This window comes from Sus scrofa, chromosome 16, assembly GCF_000003025.6.
Source record: "Sus scrofa isolate TJ Tabasco breed Duroc chromosome 16, Sscrofa11.1, whole genome shotgun sequence".
NCBI classification, from domain to species: domain Eukaryota; kingdom Metazoa; phylum Chordata; class Mammalia; order Artiodactyla; family Suidae; genus Sus; species Sus scrofa.
The window spans coordinates 76,391,928-76,409,820 of NC_010458.4; the positions used below are offsets into that span (position 1 = coordinate 76,391,928).

The following is a 17,893-nucleotide window of genomic DNA, read 5'->3' on the forward strand; positions in this document are numbered from 1 at the left end:
TGTAACACCCTCCCCTTGCAGACAATAAATGTCTCACTTCTGGGCAAGGCGACCAGCTAAGGGCTTCGTGTGCGCCCAGCCAGCCGCCCACCCTTTGCAGCCCCGGTCCTCAGTCCCCGGCCAACAGAAGTGAGGCGGCCGATCCTGCGGAGACCCCACGAGAGATGCAAAGTGCCCTCTGCTCTCGGCCGTCCCTGTCTTCAGTTACTCTGATGCCACCGCCCCGCTCCTGCGGTCTCATCCTGTGACCCGGCTCCTCCCCAACTCCAGGGCCTTCCACGGGGACAGCAGGATAAAACCCCAACTCCTCGTGCTGGCAGAAAAAGGCCCTTTGAGAGAGGTAGCCCTCCGTCACCCCCCTCGGCGTCCCCCAGCCCCGCCTGCCCCTGGTACTCTGACCCCTGAGATCCGGTTCCTAGCAGCCCGAGGTTTCCTGTATCTCCGGGTTCCCCTCCCCGCTCTGCCCCACACCCTCCTCCGACACCTGCTTTCGGAGCTGGCTGCTGCCCCAGGAGCCCTGCAAACCTCCCAGGTCCACATCTAAGAAAGCAGCAGGCGCTCTCTCTCTCTCCCTGGGCTCCGCACGCACCCCCCATGGTCCCAGGCCACCGCGTGTCTACATGTGCGTCCACCTAGCTTTCTGCCCCCCGGGCTGTGACTGCGGGGGAAAGGGGGTGTTTCAAAGGTCTGGTCTCTCTAGCCCCTGGCAGGAGGCCTGGCACAAAGCGGACTGTCGGGAGATGTTTGTTGAACGAATGAACGATCATTATTACCTCACATATCCCATCTATACAAACATTACGGCTATCCTCCGAGCATGGAGTCCCATCTTTGACTTTATTTGACAAAGAAAAGAAGAAATCAAATCCTTCTGCGATACAGTAGAGTTTGCATAAGTCCTGATCTTAAAAAGAAATACACACACAAACACAAATAAGAGAGATACTTAAGCTCTGATCATTTTTTTGCTCTAAATTTTAGACTTTTTTTTTCTTTTTTGCCCATAAAATCATTCCCACAAAATAATACATTGCACAGACATTTTTTAAAAAATTGTTCTAGGCTTGGCTTTTCCCCTTCAATTTTTGATCATGTTTTAAAAGCTTCACCACTAATTTTTACTCTACTGTGTCCTTTATTGGTCCTTGTTCTGTATGTAGCTGTTGGCACATAGTAGGCATTCAATAAACATTTGTTGACTTGAACTACAACTATTTCACTAGTATAAAACTATTCTTTATAGAAAGGCAAAAAGTCACTACCATTTTGCAGCAATACACAAAATTCTTACAAATAACACGTTAATACGATGATTACATAATCACAAGATTCCTTGATAGCTAGTGCAGTTACTAGAAATGCATACTATTTTTTAAATCTAAAAAGGGAAGACTTTGGATGGAAGACTCCAGAAAGCATTGTTTTTTCATAAATATAATGGATTGTCAAAAAAGACTGATGCAGGGTCTCACTATACACTTAAAACTGGCAGGTCAAGTTCACTTCCGCTCCAGTAATCCCTTTCAAGGATTCATGATTTATGTGGCTAATATAAAACTTTTGCAGAAAGTTTTGTTCCTCCGTTCTCTTCTTGGTAAAGAATGGAACAGCTGACAATAAAACTCTGTCTTCCTTAGGGGTTTTCACGGGCCCAAGACGCACCGACAAATATTTTCTTTATTGTGCAGGATAAGAGACCCAACAGAACAAGTCTAAGAATCAAATTTAATATCCGCTTTTCCATGATTAATGAATTTATTTGCTGAAAACTAGCAAAGTCAGGAAAAGCACACTTATTTTTTGTCACTGGTTTTTCAAAATGCTTTGTCCACTTTTCTCCTATTTGTTTCTCACTGGCTTAATTTTCTGGGTTTAGGAATAAAAACCCAACCCAGAAAAGGCTTTGTGTAAAATGGCTAAACTTGTGCCTCCAGAGTTTTCTAATTTCATACACCTCTCACCATGAAAATATTATATGTATCTATATTGGGGCAATGAGAGAAAATGCCAGGTGAAATGGCCCCACTTACGTATTTCTCAAGTGTTTGCTGGGCAATATTCTCATTTCAAAGAATGAGATGATACTGTGTTCTTTGAATTTATTCCTACATTGTACTTGTGGAGCCACCAAATGCAAGCTATTTGTAATCATAAGGATAATACATATGTCTCCCCAGCTGGAGAGTGAAATCTTACATACAGTACAAATAAACTTCGTGGTTTATAAGTTGTAGATCAAACCTTTCAAATACAGTATGTTATCTGATGTTCCAAAAGACATGGGCATCTTTCTTTCATTTTCTGGCAGTTTTAAGTGTCCAGTGGGTGGCATGCTCATAGCCATATCACCACTGGCTACCGTGATTTGTAATTAAAAAAGAATAGTTTCATTATCAAGAAATCATTTAGTTGAGCTTTTTATCACTTCTTTGAAGATGTTATGGTCTTGGGCACAGGCACAAGCTGTCTCGCTGGCTTTTTTCTGAGCACACAGCTAGTCAGGTTTAGATAAGATGCCAGCGGCCTTGAGGCGGGCAGAATCAAACTAACAACCAAAAAAGAATTCGCGACCTTGGCCTCGCAGAGCAATATCGGGTCTCTCTGGACCCACACTAGCCACCATGCAGTTCTTTCAAGAGCAAAGACAACGAGGTACAGGCTATTGCCGGCTCTCGGGATTTGAGATTTACCTTCCACGTGGGTGTACGGTTTCCACTTGTAGCGCCATCCTCGGAACCGTTTGCTATTGTACTCGGCGCACTGCACCGCACGGAAGTCAACGCTGTCGCGGGGACATTTCTGACTGTTGCAAAGCTTCAGCGTCCGCGTGGAGCCCACGCAAAACTTCCCTCCATGCGATGGACTGGAATGTACACTGCACCGTTAGAAACCGTACCTCTCCAGGGCGACTTAGCCCTCCCTTGAAATGAGGCTTCTTGGAGAGAGGGACCAGGTGATGCCCAGATACCGTCAACCAGTAAGCAAAGTGCAGTTCTAAGAAGTCTCTGGCACTTTCTTACATATTAACGATATAGGTGTTATTTGGAAGAACAGGTGGGAACCTGGGAATCTGAGTTTGTGTTTTTGCGCATCTCTCTGCAGGAGGCAGGCTGAGTACTGCTGTTCTCTAGATGCTATAAAGGGGAGTCGGCTAAGGGGGAGCAGCTGATGGAAGCCAGAACTAAGATGGAAATTCAACCACTTCCTCTCCAGATGGAGACGTCTCTCCATTCCCAGCTTGTTTGCGACACGGCCAGGACACCGGATGGGGACAGACAAGTGGTCAGCTTCCACTGTGTGGAAGGGACAGCAAACCCCCCTCTCATGCCCTTGAAGTCTCATGGACACACCAGGACGAGAGCACCCGATGTGGTCTCATGCGTTAAAGACAGGACTGAAGTGAATCATTCTACTTGTGTCTTGACAAAGTTAAACAGATAAAGGTGAGAAAGGAGGATTAAAAGAATCCTCTCCACTGCATGGTGACTGCTTTTAGCATCCTTATCTCCAAAGAAGACATGATGAAACCATGTCTGTGAAGATATATACATCTGATGAAAAACCATGATTTTTGGTTTTTCCACATGAAAAAAATTGTTCTTATTGATTCTTCCTTGTTTGTATTCTCTATACTTTTTTGAATTATTTCCTTCTTTTAGGCAGAACCTTGGCATTTCAAGTAAACTTGGTTCAAATCCAGTCCCTGAATATCATGGCCAGGTCTGCTACTTTTGCTGTGGTTGGATAGTTACGTTATATCAAAAAGACATCATTGTACAAGAAATGCTTTAGGGCTTCCTCCCTTCCTTCTTTCCTTTCTCTTTCTCTCTCTCTCTCCCTTTTCTTCTTTGTTTCTTGGCTGTACCCACAGCATATGGAGGTTCCCAGGCTAGGGGTTGAATCAGAGCTACAGCTGCCGGCCTACACCACAGCCACAGCAACACGGGATCCAAGTCGCATCTATGACCTACACCTCAGCTCAAGGCAACCTCAGACCCTTAACCCGCTGTGCAGGGCCAGGGATCAAACCCGCATCCTCATGGATACTAGTCGGGTTCATTCCGGCTGAGCCACAGCGGGAGCTCCTTAAACGGCTTTCTGACCTCGCATTCTTTTACCGTAATATGGGAAACACAGGATTGCTTTCACCGCGCTCACGTCCACGTGCACATGCTGCCTGGAAGGTTCACAGCAGAGATAGCAGGTGGGGAGTGGGGAGGTGAGGCGCCCACCTGGGGTTTGTGCAGAGCCGGTCCCTGTGAGACACCCCTCCCCCGCAGGTCCTGGAGCAAGGGGACCAGGGCGACCAGTCCGACCAGTGGCCGTGGGTGGGCTTGGGGCCTTCGTCACCGTACTTCACACACTGGCCTCCGCGGCACCACTGAAAATTGAAAGAAAAACGGGTTATGTAAACTGTGTGTCGATAGCGGATGGATCCGTACGAACGCCCCGGGGTGGGGAGTTCGGTGACATGGGCCAACACCAGCCCTCGGGGAGCACACAACACACACGCACTCACTGCTGCTTCTCTTTCCTTTCCAAACCCAACCTCCTTCTGCAAACCCACGTAAAGGGATAACAGGCATCTTTGGACACCTGTCTCAGCCGCTGGAACGTAACAGGTGGCGTTTCGTCCTGCGGCGAGAACGTTCAGGCCAGCGGTTCAGTCTCCGGGACTGAAGGCCGATCTTCCTGGAGACAACGTGCTCTTCACACCTTGCTGGCGGAACAGACTGACCGGCAGGTGGAAAGGCCCAGCCGGAGGTTCCACGGGGCCCCGCACCTTGGCATTTCTGGCTCCTGAGCCCCGGGGCCAGGAGCCTGGGGGTTAGAAGTGATGCGTGTCCGAGGCCACACGGCTTTCCGGGGTGATGAAACAGCCCACACAGAGCTCCCCCTGTCGCTGTGGGGCTCGAGACGCACTCAGCTCCCTTCCTCCAAAGAAGTGCTGGTCGATGTTAATTCTGCTAATATCCACGTGGGTTCTTCACCCTCACCACACACGAAAGCTGCACAGGGTGTAGCTTCGTGTTCAATGGCAGTGGTTTTTCCACTGATGGATCCCCTCACTGGGCACAGCTGCATTCTGCCAGCAAAGTGTCGTGTAGGCGTCTATAAAAAATAATAGTTTTAGAAGAGCCAAACCAACCCATCCATATGGAGGGATTGCTGAAAACAGCTCAAGTTTCCCTGCAGTGCTGTGTCTACTGGATCCATTCTACTCGAGACACACAAAGTGCTGGTTTAAAGTCACTTGGTTACATCTTCCTCCATGGTCACGGTCAAGCCAATAACTTGACCTAAAGCCTAAGTGGAACCTGTTTAGGTTAGATTGTTTCATTTTGCCCTGGATATTTAAATGTGGCTTTATTAAAATTTGGTCTAGTTTCGTTTTTAAATACAGAAAAAGTTGACCATTTTTCCAAAATTTAGAGTTTATTTTTTTTTTTTACCTTTTATGTTTATTATTTTTTTTTAAGTTTGTTTCTGCTTTTTAGAGTCACATGTGCAGCATATGGACATTCCCAAGTCAGGGGTTCATCAGAGCTGCAGCTGTGGGCCTACACAGCCATGGCCACACGGGATCCGAGCCACATCTGTGACCTACCCCACAGCTCATGGCGATCCTGGATCCTTAATCCACTGAGCGAGGCCAGGGTTTGAACCTGCATCCTCATGGATACTAGTCAGGTTCATTACCACTAAGCCACAAAGGGAACTCCCAAAGTTTTTTCATTAAACCGTAGATTTACAGCGTTGTGTCAATTTCTGCTGTACAGCATAGTGACCCAGTCACACACACACATATATACGTATACATACTTTTTCTCATATTATCTTCCATAAAGTTCTATCCCAAGAGACTGGATAGAGCTCCCTGCGCTGTAGAGCAGGACCTCATTGCCTCTCCATTCTTAGTGTAATTGTTTGCATCACCAGACTGACTTGTCCCAAAGGCCCACTTTAATGACACAGGCCAAGTGCCTTGCACCAAATGCCACATAATCACATCATGAGAACTGGTTTAATCTTACATTAGGAAAAAATGCTCAACATCCCTGATTATTAGAGAAATGCAAATCAAAACTACCGTGAGATACTACCTCACACCAGTCAGAATGGCCATCATTAATAAGTCCACAAATAACAAGTGCTGGAGGAACTTGTTATGTGGAGAAAAGGGAACCCTCCTCTACTGTTGGTGGGAATGTAAGCTGGTACAACCACTATGAAGAACAGTATGGAGGTATCTTAGAAAACTATACATAGAACTACCATATGACCCAGCAATCCCACTTTTGGGCATATATCCAGACAAAACTTTCCTTAAAAGAGACACATGCACCTGCACGTTCACTGCAGCGCTCTTCACAATAGCTAAGACATGGAAACAACCCAAATGTCCATCAACAGATGACTGGATTAGGAAGCTGTGGTATACATGCACAATGGAATACTACTCACCCATAAAAAAGAATGACATAATGCCCTTTGCAGCAACATGGATGGAACTAGAGACTCTTATACTGAGTGAACCAAGTCAGAAAGAGAAAGATAAATGCCATATGATATCATTTATAACTGGAATCTAATATAGAGCACAAATGAACGTTTCCACAGAAAAGAAAATCATAAACTTGGAGAATAGACTTGTGGCTGCCTAGGCGGAGAGGGAGGGAGTGGGAGGGATTGGGAGCTTGGGGTTAACAGGTGCAAACTATTGCTCTTGGCATGGATTTACAATGAGATCCTGCTGCGTAGCTCTGAGAACTATGTCTAGATACTCACAATGCAATACAACAGTGGGAGGAAAAGTATGTATACACATATGTGTAACTTGGTCCCCATGCTGTACAGCGGAAAAAAAATAAATTAATTAAAAAAGTCTTACATTAGGGATTCTTAAAGAACTGGCATCTGCCCTGGCGTGTATCCAGGCTGTGGTCCCGACCCCCCTGTTCTGGATCTCTCACAGCGTGGGCACAGAGGAGCCCAGCGTCCTTTGCCTGGAGTTCTGGGCTGGGCAGTGGGAGCTGCCATAGGCTCACCCTCCGGGTGCCTGAGAGGGTTGCATGTGTGCAGTGACCGAAGAACGGCGCTGGCCTCTAAGAAAGCTCTGACCACTAGTCAGGTTCCCCACCACACACGCCCACACAGAGCTCAGTGCTGGCAGCAGACGGATGGACACAGGTTCCCACCCAGGAGGAAGACGCAGAAGCAGCACAGCTGTCGCATAGAACACGCCCATCGCGCTGGCATGTCCCAAGGGGCTGGGACACTGGCGCCTGGCAACGCAGGCGTCTCAATCAATAAAGCGGACAGACCTCTGTGAACCAGGATACACAAAGACACACAACTAACACCAAAGGGAGCTCTGACACGAGCCTCTGATGCTGGTCCCACCGTGGCCACCGGGCGGCCACTTAGGGCTGTGTCATTTGTAGGCGTCTATTCTGGCTCATGCTGTTCTAATTCTTTTCAATATGAAGGAAAGCATTCTATTTGGAAACACAGGAAAAAAGAACTGAAAATATCCCGAACACCAATTTAATTGTGCTTTCATGCTTTCAAGGTAAATAGACTGTAGCAAGAACACAAGGATAGCACTGCAGTTACAGTATCAGAGAAACAGGGAAAACGGCAGCGTTTAAAGAAGGCAGGATGCCTGGAGAGACACGCCTTGTCTGTACGAACCATCACCAAGGCAACACATAAGGGCTTCCGTTCTTTCAAGAAACAGGCATCGTTTTGGGCGTTCCTGTCGTGGCTCATCAGAAACGAATCTGACTAGCATTCATGAGGACACAGGTTCGATCCCTGGCCTCACTCAGTGGGTTAAGGATCCAGCATTGCTGTGAGCTGTGGTGCAGGTCACAGAGGCGGCTTGGATCTGGCGTTGCTGTGGCTGTGGTGTAGGCCTGCAGCTGTAGCTCCAATTTGACCCCCAGCCTGGGAACCTCCTTATGCTGCAGGCGCGGCCCTAAAAAGACAAAAGACAACACAAACCAACAAACAAACCAACCTTTGAATCCTTTCTATCTGTACTCACATTTACGTGTGTTTAGGGGGTGGTGTGTTTACCTCAGACTTTGAATGTACTAGCTCAGTGACGGTCAGGCCCACCTTTCTTTTTCATATTCATTGCAGCACTAAACAGTTACAATGCATGGAATGAAAGTGGTTACAGTGACAGTTTGGTCCCAATATGTTCCTATCTTTGTAGACAGTCTTTTATATCCTGAAAAAATACAATCTCAGGTTACATCAAAAGGATTAAAATGTTACTCTTGATTGTTAAGATAACTTATTTTTAAGGGATGTATATTTTTTGGTCTTTTTTTTTAGGGCTGCACCCACAGCATATGGAGGTTCCCAGGCTAGGGGTCCAATCGGAGCTACAGCTGCCGACCTACGCCACAGCCACAGCCACGCCAGATCTTTAACCCACTGAGTGAGGCCAGGGATCGAACCTCCATCCTCATGGATACTAGTCAGGTTTGTTTCCACTGAGCCGCGACGGGAACTCCTTATTTTTAAGTTGACATGAGAGCCCTGTGGCTGTCTCCCAGTTAGTATCAGACTTGTTCTCTTGCGTCTTTCCCCTTTTCCCCACGAGAGCATCTCTCTTTTTGTCACTGGAGCAATGGCAGGTCAAAAGAGTCTCTTCCAGTTTTCAAATTGATGCTCTGTGGCTTTCGCAGAATGGCTTCATGCTGGTTCTTCGCATTATTAAAAGATGGCCAAGAGTTTACATTTCTCCTGATCCAACAGATTCAGCCACCCTCTGTTGCCTAATATCTAGGTTTATCAATTCCAGATAGCTCATCAATGATATCAGCGGAAACACGAGCAAGGGAGTCCCCTTCAGAGAATTAATATCAGTGACACACAGCCTGTTGACGCGGGTATAGACACATATATGAGAAAGACAGCTTACAAAACATCAAGGCAAGAGCAGGAGAGACGTGTGGGTTGAAAGATGGACATCTGACTATGGCCAGGTGCCAGGATTAGCTTCTTACCATGTCATGCCCACACACAGTGCCTTCTGCTGCTGGCATAAACTTCGTCTCGCATTTCCTTCCAATCCGGTGGCACCACAGGGCTTTACAGATGTCCTAGAGGGAGAAAAGGGTTGCTAGCGTTACAAACAGTCCATAATTCCATGATTACATATCGCTGAAAAATTTAAGGGAAAAGACACTGATACAACCTAAAGCGGATGTCGACTGAGCAGTACGGGCACGTGAGAGAGGGAGGACGCTGAACACGCGGGTCTGGACTTGGTGTCACTTACTTTATCCCTGAAACCCTATTTATTTATTTCTATTTATTCATCATAAACGTAACACAATTATACTTTCTAATTTAAAAAAAGTAAACTACGCTTAATCCAGAGGTTGAAGAAAACTACAAAAACTTAAAATTAAGTAACGATAATCAATAATTCATTCCTGACCCCATCTTTCACTAACCTCTCCAAGTCTGAATCCTCTCTTCCACGTTAAAGAGGGTTTTGAAACGTGCTGGCTTGTCCCCTCCATTCGTCTATCCACCCACCCATCCGCCATCCCCAAGTCTTTGATGACGGCCTAGAATGTGCCAGGTATCTTGCTGGCCAGGAGGTTCCATAAGAAATACGACCAGACCTACTCTCTCAAGAACAGTCCTGGAGGAGTAGATTTGCTCTAAATCTCCACATGGGTCACACAGGGGAGGCGCCCCTCCAAGGGCAGGGTGGGCTTGCCCCAAGGAGAAGAGGGCTCTGCCCGGAGGACCCAGGAAAGGAGTCAAGGAAATGGATGCTTGAGCTTGAGGATGGCATTCAGGACAGGAAGAACAGGAGTTCCCATCGTGGCTCAGCAGTAACGACCCTGACTCGTATTCATGAGGACACGGGTTCGATCTCTGGCCTCGCTCACTGGGTGAAGGATCTGGCATTGCCGTGAGCTGTGGTGTAGTTGTAGATGCAGTTCGGATCCTGCGTTGCTGTGGCTGTGGTGTAGGCGGGCAGCTGGAGCTCCGATTTGACCCCTAGCCAGGGAACCTCCATAGGACGTGGGGGCAGCCCTAAAAAATGGGAGGCAGGAATAAAGGGTTTGTGCAAAGGATGGAAGATGAGAAATAAGAAATGCGTGTGCAGAGGAAGGAGGGCCTGTAGGGGCGCTATGTCCCTAACATAAACAAGATCTGAGGTCTACACACAATAAAAGCCTCTCCACGTGTAAGAATTATTTTTTGCTCGTACGTCCTTCTGAGCCCAAAGGAAGATCTTTTTTTTTTTTTTTTTTGTCTTTTTGCTATTTCTTGGGCCGCTCCCGCGGCATATGGAGGGTCCCAGGCTAGGGGTCCAATCGGAGCTGTAGCCGCCAGCCTACACCAGAGCCACAGCAACGTGGGATCCGAGCCGCGTCCGCAACCTATACCACAGCTCACGGCAACGCTGGATCATTAACCCACTGAGCAAGGGCAGGACCAAACCCGCAACCTCATGGTTCCTAGTCGGATTCGTTAACCACTGCACCACGACGGGAACTCCAAAGGAAGATCTCAATGAAGGGCAGACAGTGTGACTCTGAAACGACGGGACCTTCTGGAATGCTGGTGGCAGCTTCCACGGCACGTGATGCAAACACTTCTTAAATTAGCTGCACAACTGTTCTGAATATTTGAACAAGAGCTGCGCTATTTCCCAGGACATTTCAGAGCTGCACCTCCCGGATGCTTTGTGCTGTAAAGAAAATGCAACGCAGCAAAACTTCCACATAGTTCTGCTTGAAAGATGGCAAAAACTCGGCATTCTTGATTTCATTCCCTGTTTCATTCCTTTCATGCTAAAGACGTGCTCCCACGAGGCTTTCTGCACTGTGTGAGTGACCGCAGGAAAATGTCCCTTTTCATCATCTATAGTAATTCTACCCTCATAAAACTACTTCTCAAATCTCCTGCATACTTTTACTTATCACATATTTAAGAGTTAAGGTATCTGTTAATGACACAGCTTTATATCTTTTCTGCTTTTATATCTCTTTCACTAATAAGACAGCTTTTCAGAACATGGAATATTAAGAAGTACGCTGCCCTGGGACTCTGGGGTTAACAGATGCAAACAATTGCCTTTGGAATGGATGAGCAATGGGATTCTGCTGGGTAGCACTGGGAACTATATCTAGTCACTTATGATGGAGCCTGATCATGTGAGAAAAAGAATGTGTACATGTATGTGTGACTGGGTCACCTTGCTGTACAGTGGAAAATCGGCAGAACCCTGTAAACCAGCTACGGCAGAAAAAATAAAAATCATCAAAAAAAAAAAGATGTAGTCTGTCCAGGTTTTAATGTGGGTACCGATGAACTGCTTTACTTTTGAGGAATTCATAGTAAACGCCTATGGCTACAACTGCTCCACCATTACGGCTTCTTTTCTTGGAGTCCTGCGGGATCGGAAAGTGCTCTTGGGGCAGAGGTATCACAGCGGTGGTTAGTCTTGGGACACTAGTGGGTATGCTGTGCTGGGGCCTCTGTTCTCATCAAGAAAGATGTTCAGAGATCAGAGGCATGAGAGGACCTCCAGGCATCCATAAAGCAGAGGCCTGGGGGTCCGTGAGTCCCCCCCGAAGACAAGTGGAAAGCTCCCTGTGCTTGTAGGGATGCCATCTCGACAGACCACCAGGGAGAATAATAAAGCGTCCTTGAAACTGGAGCTCACGGCCCAGGCCCTGTGTCTGGGTGGACCACAGGCAGAATCTGGACAGCGGAGCAGGGCAGGTGGGCCTGCCCCCTGAAAGGTGGTTCCCAGAGACCCAGGGCTTCAGGAGGCTGGGCGCACACACAGGTGACCACACGGATGGGTGAGGGAATGACAACTGCCAGGTGGATGTGAAAGCTGCGGCCACCCCGCGGTGAGGTCAGGGGGACGGACACGTGGTCCAGGGAGAGGGCGGGCTTCCGAGAGGTGTGGGCAGGGCCAGGCACATCCGGGTAGACAGAACCTGTATCCTTGCCCTGTGCCACTGACCAGCGACTCGTCCCAAGGACTAAGTGAAGCAGTCGTAAGTCACATGCCCAACTCAGGGCCTGGGGCTGGCAGCCAACAAACTCCTGCACGTGTCCTTTCTCACTTCAAGGCCGTGAGGAGATGTGAGCACAGACCTGGCTCCCAGCCTGGGTTCACGACTGTGGCTGAAGGAGCCAGTGGTGCTACATCCTGGGACACTTGCAGAGATTATGCAAGATGATACCAAATAAATGATATTTTAAAATGTTAACCTATTTTTAGGAGTTCATGTTGTGGCTTAGCGGTAATGAACCCGACTAGTATCCATGAGGATGTGGGTTTGATCCCTGGCCTTGCTCAGTCGGTTAAGGATCCTGTGTTGCTGTGGTTGTGGTGTCGACTGGCAGCTGCAGCTCCAATTCAATCCCTAGCCTGGGAACTTCCATATGCTGGAGGTATGCCCTCAATAAATAAATAAGATAACATGGTAAACTAATTTTATATAACGGCCACCAGTACCTGGAATAGGGCTTAGCTCCTACCTGGCTTTCAGTAAACCCTTTCTGAGTTACTGAGCTTGTACCTCTGGGAACCTTGGACAGGATGAGCGGGAACTACTGTAGAGTGAAACGAAAGCGCTCAGTGAATTAGAATCACCTAAGAGAACCTCAGCGGGCGGAAATACTACACCTAGGCTGCTATTCAAAGTATTTTTATGATATTCTCACGTTGCAGCTGTGGGGAACATTCTGCAGAATAAAGACATGCGGATGGAAAATGCTCTCGAAGGCAGTGGTTTTAACGTTGCTGAGGGCAAAGCTCTCAAGCATGGGATGCGGGGGTCGGCCCACCACGAAAGCACGTGACCCTAACCCAGTCTGAGCCCCGCTTCTGCCCTCTGCCTCATCCTGGAAACTGCTCAAGCCCCAATTCCAGGCCTCCAGGCAGAAATAATTCACTGAGTCACAAGAGCCTTGAAATATTTAATTCATGTTACTGTGTCCAACGTATCCCAAAGCGCTTGAGACCCTGGTGCCCTGTAGATGTAACTGCTGGCCATTTGCTAAAAATGTGGCATTCTATCTCAGAAAACAAAAATTCGAGTACATTAATGTTCATTTTATTATCTAAACAACCAAAACCTGATGAATCCCTCTCAGGTTTATCATACTTTGACTTAACTGCTAACTTCTGGACATAATGGACAATGGGTGTATTAAATGCAATATTATGGTTGTAGGTTATTACATTCTTAATAAAACTTCAGGGGCCTCTTGGAACAAAGATCCTATTAAATCATGGGTCTAGGGCCAGGACGTTGCATTGTATAAGACCTGCTGGATGTGGGGGTGGGGGCCAGGTCGGGGGGCCGCTTTCAATTTACCAACAGTTCCCAGGATGCTAAGATGATCAAATTTCAAAGTAATTCTGGCAGCTTGCATCTCCGACGGCAGGGTCACGCCACCAGGCACTGTGGACATAGCAGGATAGGTACTTGATAAAGACACAGTGTTCGAAATAACTCATACTTGACTCGGGAAGAGGAGGGTTGAAGCCCACGTAGAGAGGTCACTTTGGGCTTTATCTTGGATGCTACTGAATACGCTGGCGCAAGCTCTCAGGTTCTATTTTATCCCATAATTTAGGAGCCATGTTCACAGAGACCCATTCCAGCAATACTGACTTAGTGAAGCTTCACATGGCAACCTAACACCCCGAGTAAAAGAAACATTTTCAGGTGACTGGCTTGGGTTTAAGGTGGCATTTCCATGTCGGGAATACAGTGCCACCAGGTTCATTTCTCAAACTGTCAGTGTTAGCCTCTCCGAAAATACACACTGAAAATGCAAACACAAATGATGGCATAGTGGGAGGTATATAATTTATTGCAGTTATTTGTTTTTCAAGCAGTGGTATGCTTTTAGCACTAACTCTGGTTATCAATGTACAAGTCATCAGTGGATAAAGAAAGCCATGGCCGTATATGCACGTGGATCTATCCACCAGTGTGGAAACAGCCATGTAGACACACCAAAGGCACCACCATTTATCCAAGAGATGGATGCATGTGCGTTTCATTATCTCATAACTTTCCAAACTAAATAGCACACGGTACTTAAAAGAGGTTCAATCCTTACTAAAACATCATCCATCCACCTGTCACGCTGCTCAGCAAACTCTTACTGAGTAAGCCTAAGTGACAAGGGCTGGTTAGTTTCCTTGTCATTTATTATTTTATATTCTCCCAACAGAAAACGTCTAGATCCTTATATTTTAATCTAATAAAATAGACCCATTCTAATAAACTTTCAGTAGGAGCTCATTTAAAAAATTAAATTTTATAATTGAGAATGTCCTGAGATGCCTCAATTCATATGGAAAATAAAGAATCCAATTGCTACTCCATATGTAAAGCTGAAATTCAATATGCTAGAGATTCTGGCCACATAAGTAGAATTTAACTTATAAGAATAAAAACTTGTCAAACTTATTTCTACTGAAAAACAATTTTATATCATAGGGAATGAGCCCATATTTTTTAATTTAATGGATTTTTTTCCTGAAAGATATTCTCTCTACTGTTTACGATAACATAACTGGTACCAGGCTTGCTTTTTTACATGCAAAAACTATAAAACTGGGCAAAATATGTGGGCCAATTGCTTTAGACTCTTGCAATAGGCAACAAAGTATGTAGCTCTCGAGAGAAGAGAAACTGCTAAGGTGAGTGTCACCTCTGCCCAGCTCTCTGTCTGGGAAGATACTCTGAATTGGTACAGGGATGTGGCTCCGAGGCAGACAGAAGGATGGAGGATGCTGCCGCAACTCGGACTAAGTTGCTAGAATTAGTGGGAAGGAGACCTGAAAGGAAAAAGCTGCATTGAACTGGGAGCCCCAGTGGTTTCCATGGGGACTTCCTGCTGGTCCTTATCTGAGGGGTGAATGATGCGTGCACAGGGTGAGACTCCATGTGGCCTGGCAGAGGGCAGCCGCTTTGCGCTGACAGCTGATAAGGGCTGGAAGACAGAGGATGTGCAACGCTGGGAGACGGCAGTGTCTGGCCCACACGAAGTGGACAGACTCCAGGAGCATCCCGGGCATCCAGTGGGAAGCCCCAGGTCCCCGTCATGAGTAAGAACCACCATCTAGAGTATAGACAATGCCCTAGGGCTAAGGAAAAATCAAAAGAGTGAGCCCTAAGGAAGAAGAAAACTAAGCCGCAGGGAGAAAAGGATTCATCTATTACAACAACATAATACATGTAACATAAAATAACAATGTATTTTACAGTCATATGTACTATGCTATATTCAAGATTATAAAGAAAAAGATTGAACATAATATGGGAATAAATGGGACATTCTCTAGAGGAACACAGACTGTAAAAAAAGAACTAAATAGTAGTTCTAGAACTGAAACTTAAAATAACCCAAATGCATAGTTTTCTGAGTTGTCCAAACAAACGATTAGAAATGTTAGAAGAAAGATACAAATGATGAAAAGCTTTTTATCAGAAACAGCTGAGTCCAGATGAAAACAGAAATATGTCTTTCAAGTGTCTAGAGGAAAAAAAGAACAATTCAAAAAACTGTTCTTCAAAACTGAAGATGAATTAATGACCTTTTCGGATAAAGAAAACCTAAGATATGATGTGGCCAGCAGATTTGTGTTCTAGGAAATACTAAAGGAAGTTCTTCAGGTCCAAGGAAATGATACAATTTGAAACTGATCTATAAGAAAATGTGAATAATAAACAGCAAATATGTGAGTAAACACAAAAGATGATCTTATTTTATTTAAAAACAACTCTATTTTAAAACAAAAAATTTAGAATTGTGTCATGTGACTAATGCATAGAAATAAAATATATGGTGAGAATAGTACAAAGTGCAAAAGAGGGGTGAGTGGACTTATATCTCGTAAGGATCCTCCATTTTGCATAAAGTGACAAGACACTAATTTTTTTTTTTTTTTTTTTTTTTAGGGCTGCAGCTGAACCATAAGGAAGTTCCCAGGCTAGGGGTTGAATCAAAGCTACAGCTGCCATTCTACTCCACAGCCACAGCAACACAGGATCCAAGTAGCATCTGCGACCTACACCACAGCTCACACAATGCCAGATCCTTAACCCACTGAGCAAGACCAGGGGTTGAACCCACATCCTCATGGATACTAGTTGGGTTGGTTACTACTGAGCCACAATGGGAACTCCCACGTGATGCTAATTCTATGCAGGTTGTAAGTTAAAAGATGCAGCTGTAATCTCTAGAGCAACCACTAAAAATACAAGAAATACAGCTAAAAAGCAAATTGATGCAAAAACAGAAGTTGTAAAAAGAAGTTTAACCCAAAAGGAAACAAAGGAACAAGAAATGAATGAGAACAATAGGAAATAAGCAGCAAAATGGTGCATTTAAATCCTCTATGTCAATGATTACATTAAAAGTAAGTGGATTAAATATTCCAATGAAAGGCTAGAGATTGTTCAACTGGAGAGAAAAGCAATACCAAATTAAACGATCTTTACAAAAGACACATTTTATATAAAAACACAAAGAAATTGAAAAGAGTGGGCAAAATATCATGCAAGAAGTATTCCTAAATAAGCTGATGTGGCTGTATTAATATAAGATAAAGTAGACTTCAAGAACAGTAACATTATCGAGAACAAAATAATGTTATTTTATAAAACTGAAAAAGCCAAGAAGATACAACAATCCTAAATCTGTATGCAGCTAAAAATCCAGCTTCAAAACATAGGAAGCAAAAACTAATAGAACTAAAGGGAGAAATGGAAAAATACCTAATCTTTGTCAGAGGCTTTAACACTCCATGAAATTGACATAACAAGTAACAAATATTGTGGAGGATATAGAAGCTATAAATACTATTATCAAACAAATTAACAAAGTAGATATTTCTAGAACACTATGCTCCACTCTTGCAGGGCTCGCAGTTGTTTCAAGTGGCCATGGACCGATCACAAGGACAGACCAAATGCTGAGCTAGGAAATATGTTTCAGTAAATTTCAGAAGCATATTTATAGGTATATTCTCTTATAAAAATTGAACAAAATTAAACATCAAAATTAATAAGCTGTCTAGAAAGACATTATTTATTTGGTAATTAAATAGTATACTCCTGAATAATGCATAGGTTAAAGAAGAAATCACCACTTAAATTAGAACATATTTGTAGTTAATAATATTAAGACCTCAACATGTTCAAATGTTCAGGACATATGTTAGTATGTTGCTGAGAAGAAAATTACTTCAAATATAGTTAAATGTTTATATTAAGAAAAGAAAATTTTAAAATCAGTGATCCAAGTTTATCCCATAATATCAAGGAAAAGAAAGTCACATTAAGCCTTAGGATGTAGGGTGTTCCTGTCATGGCTCAGTGGTTAATGTACCTGACTAGGAACCATGAGGTTGTGAGTTCAATCCCTGGCCTCACTCAGTGGATTAAGGATCTGGCGTTGTCGTGAGCTGTGGTGTAGGTCACAGACACGGTTCAGATCTGGTGGTTGCTGTGGCTGTGGTGTAGGCGGGCAGCTGTAGCTCCAATTTGACCCCTAGCCCGGGAACTTCCATATGCCGTGGGTGCGGCTCCAAAAAGACAAAAAAAAAGAGGCAAGAAAGAAAAAAAATCCAACAACTTAATAAAGACAAATACAGTTATTTTGAAAGGACTAATTCATCTGATAAAACTCCCAGCCAAGAAGATCAAGGAGAAAAGATAAAGCAACACGTGTTACTATGAATAAGAATGAAAGAGAAACATCACCATAGACCTTAAAACCACTCAAAGGACAAATGGGAATATGAATAATTTGGGGTAATAAATCAACAAAAAAGATAAAACAGAAAAATTCACTGGAAAAGCTCTCT

At 44.9% G+C, this 17,893-nt stretch overlaps 1 protein-coding gene across 1 annotated transcript in view; it reads right to left on the minus strand.

The window, feature by feature from the left end:
• ADAMTS16 (ADAM metallopeptidase with thrombospondin type 1 motif 16) overlaps positions 1-17,893 on the minus strand; it is a 164,333-nt gene that overhangs the window by 65,210 nt on the left and 81,230 nt on the right. The window contains 4 exon segments of the mRNA XM_021076731.1: positions 774-904; positions 2,691-2,863; positions 4,233-4,381; positions 9,024-9,119. Of these exon segments, the coding sequence (XP_020932390.1) occupies positions 774-904; positions 2,691-2,863; positions 4,233-4,381; positions 9,024-9,119 (549 nt within the window).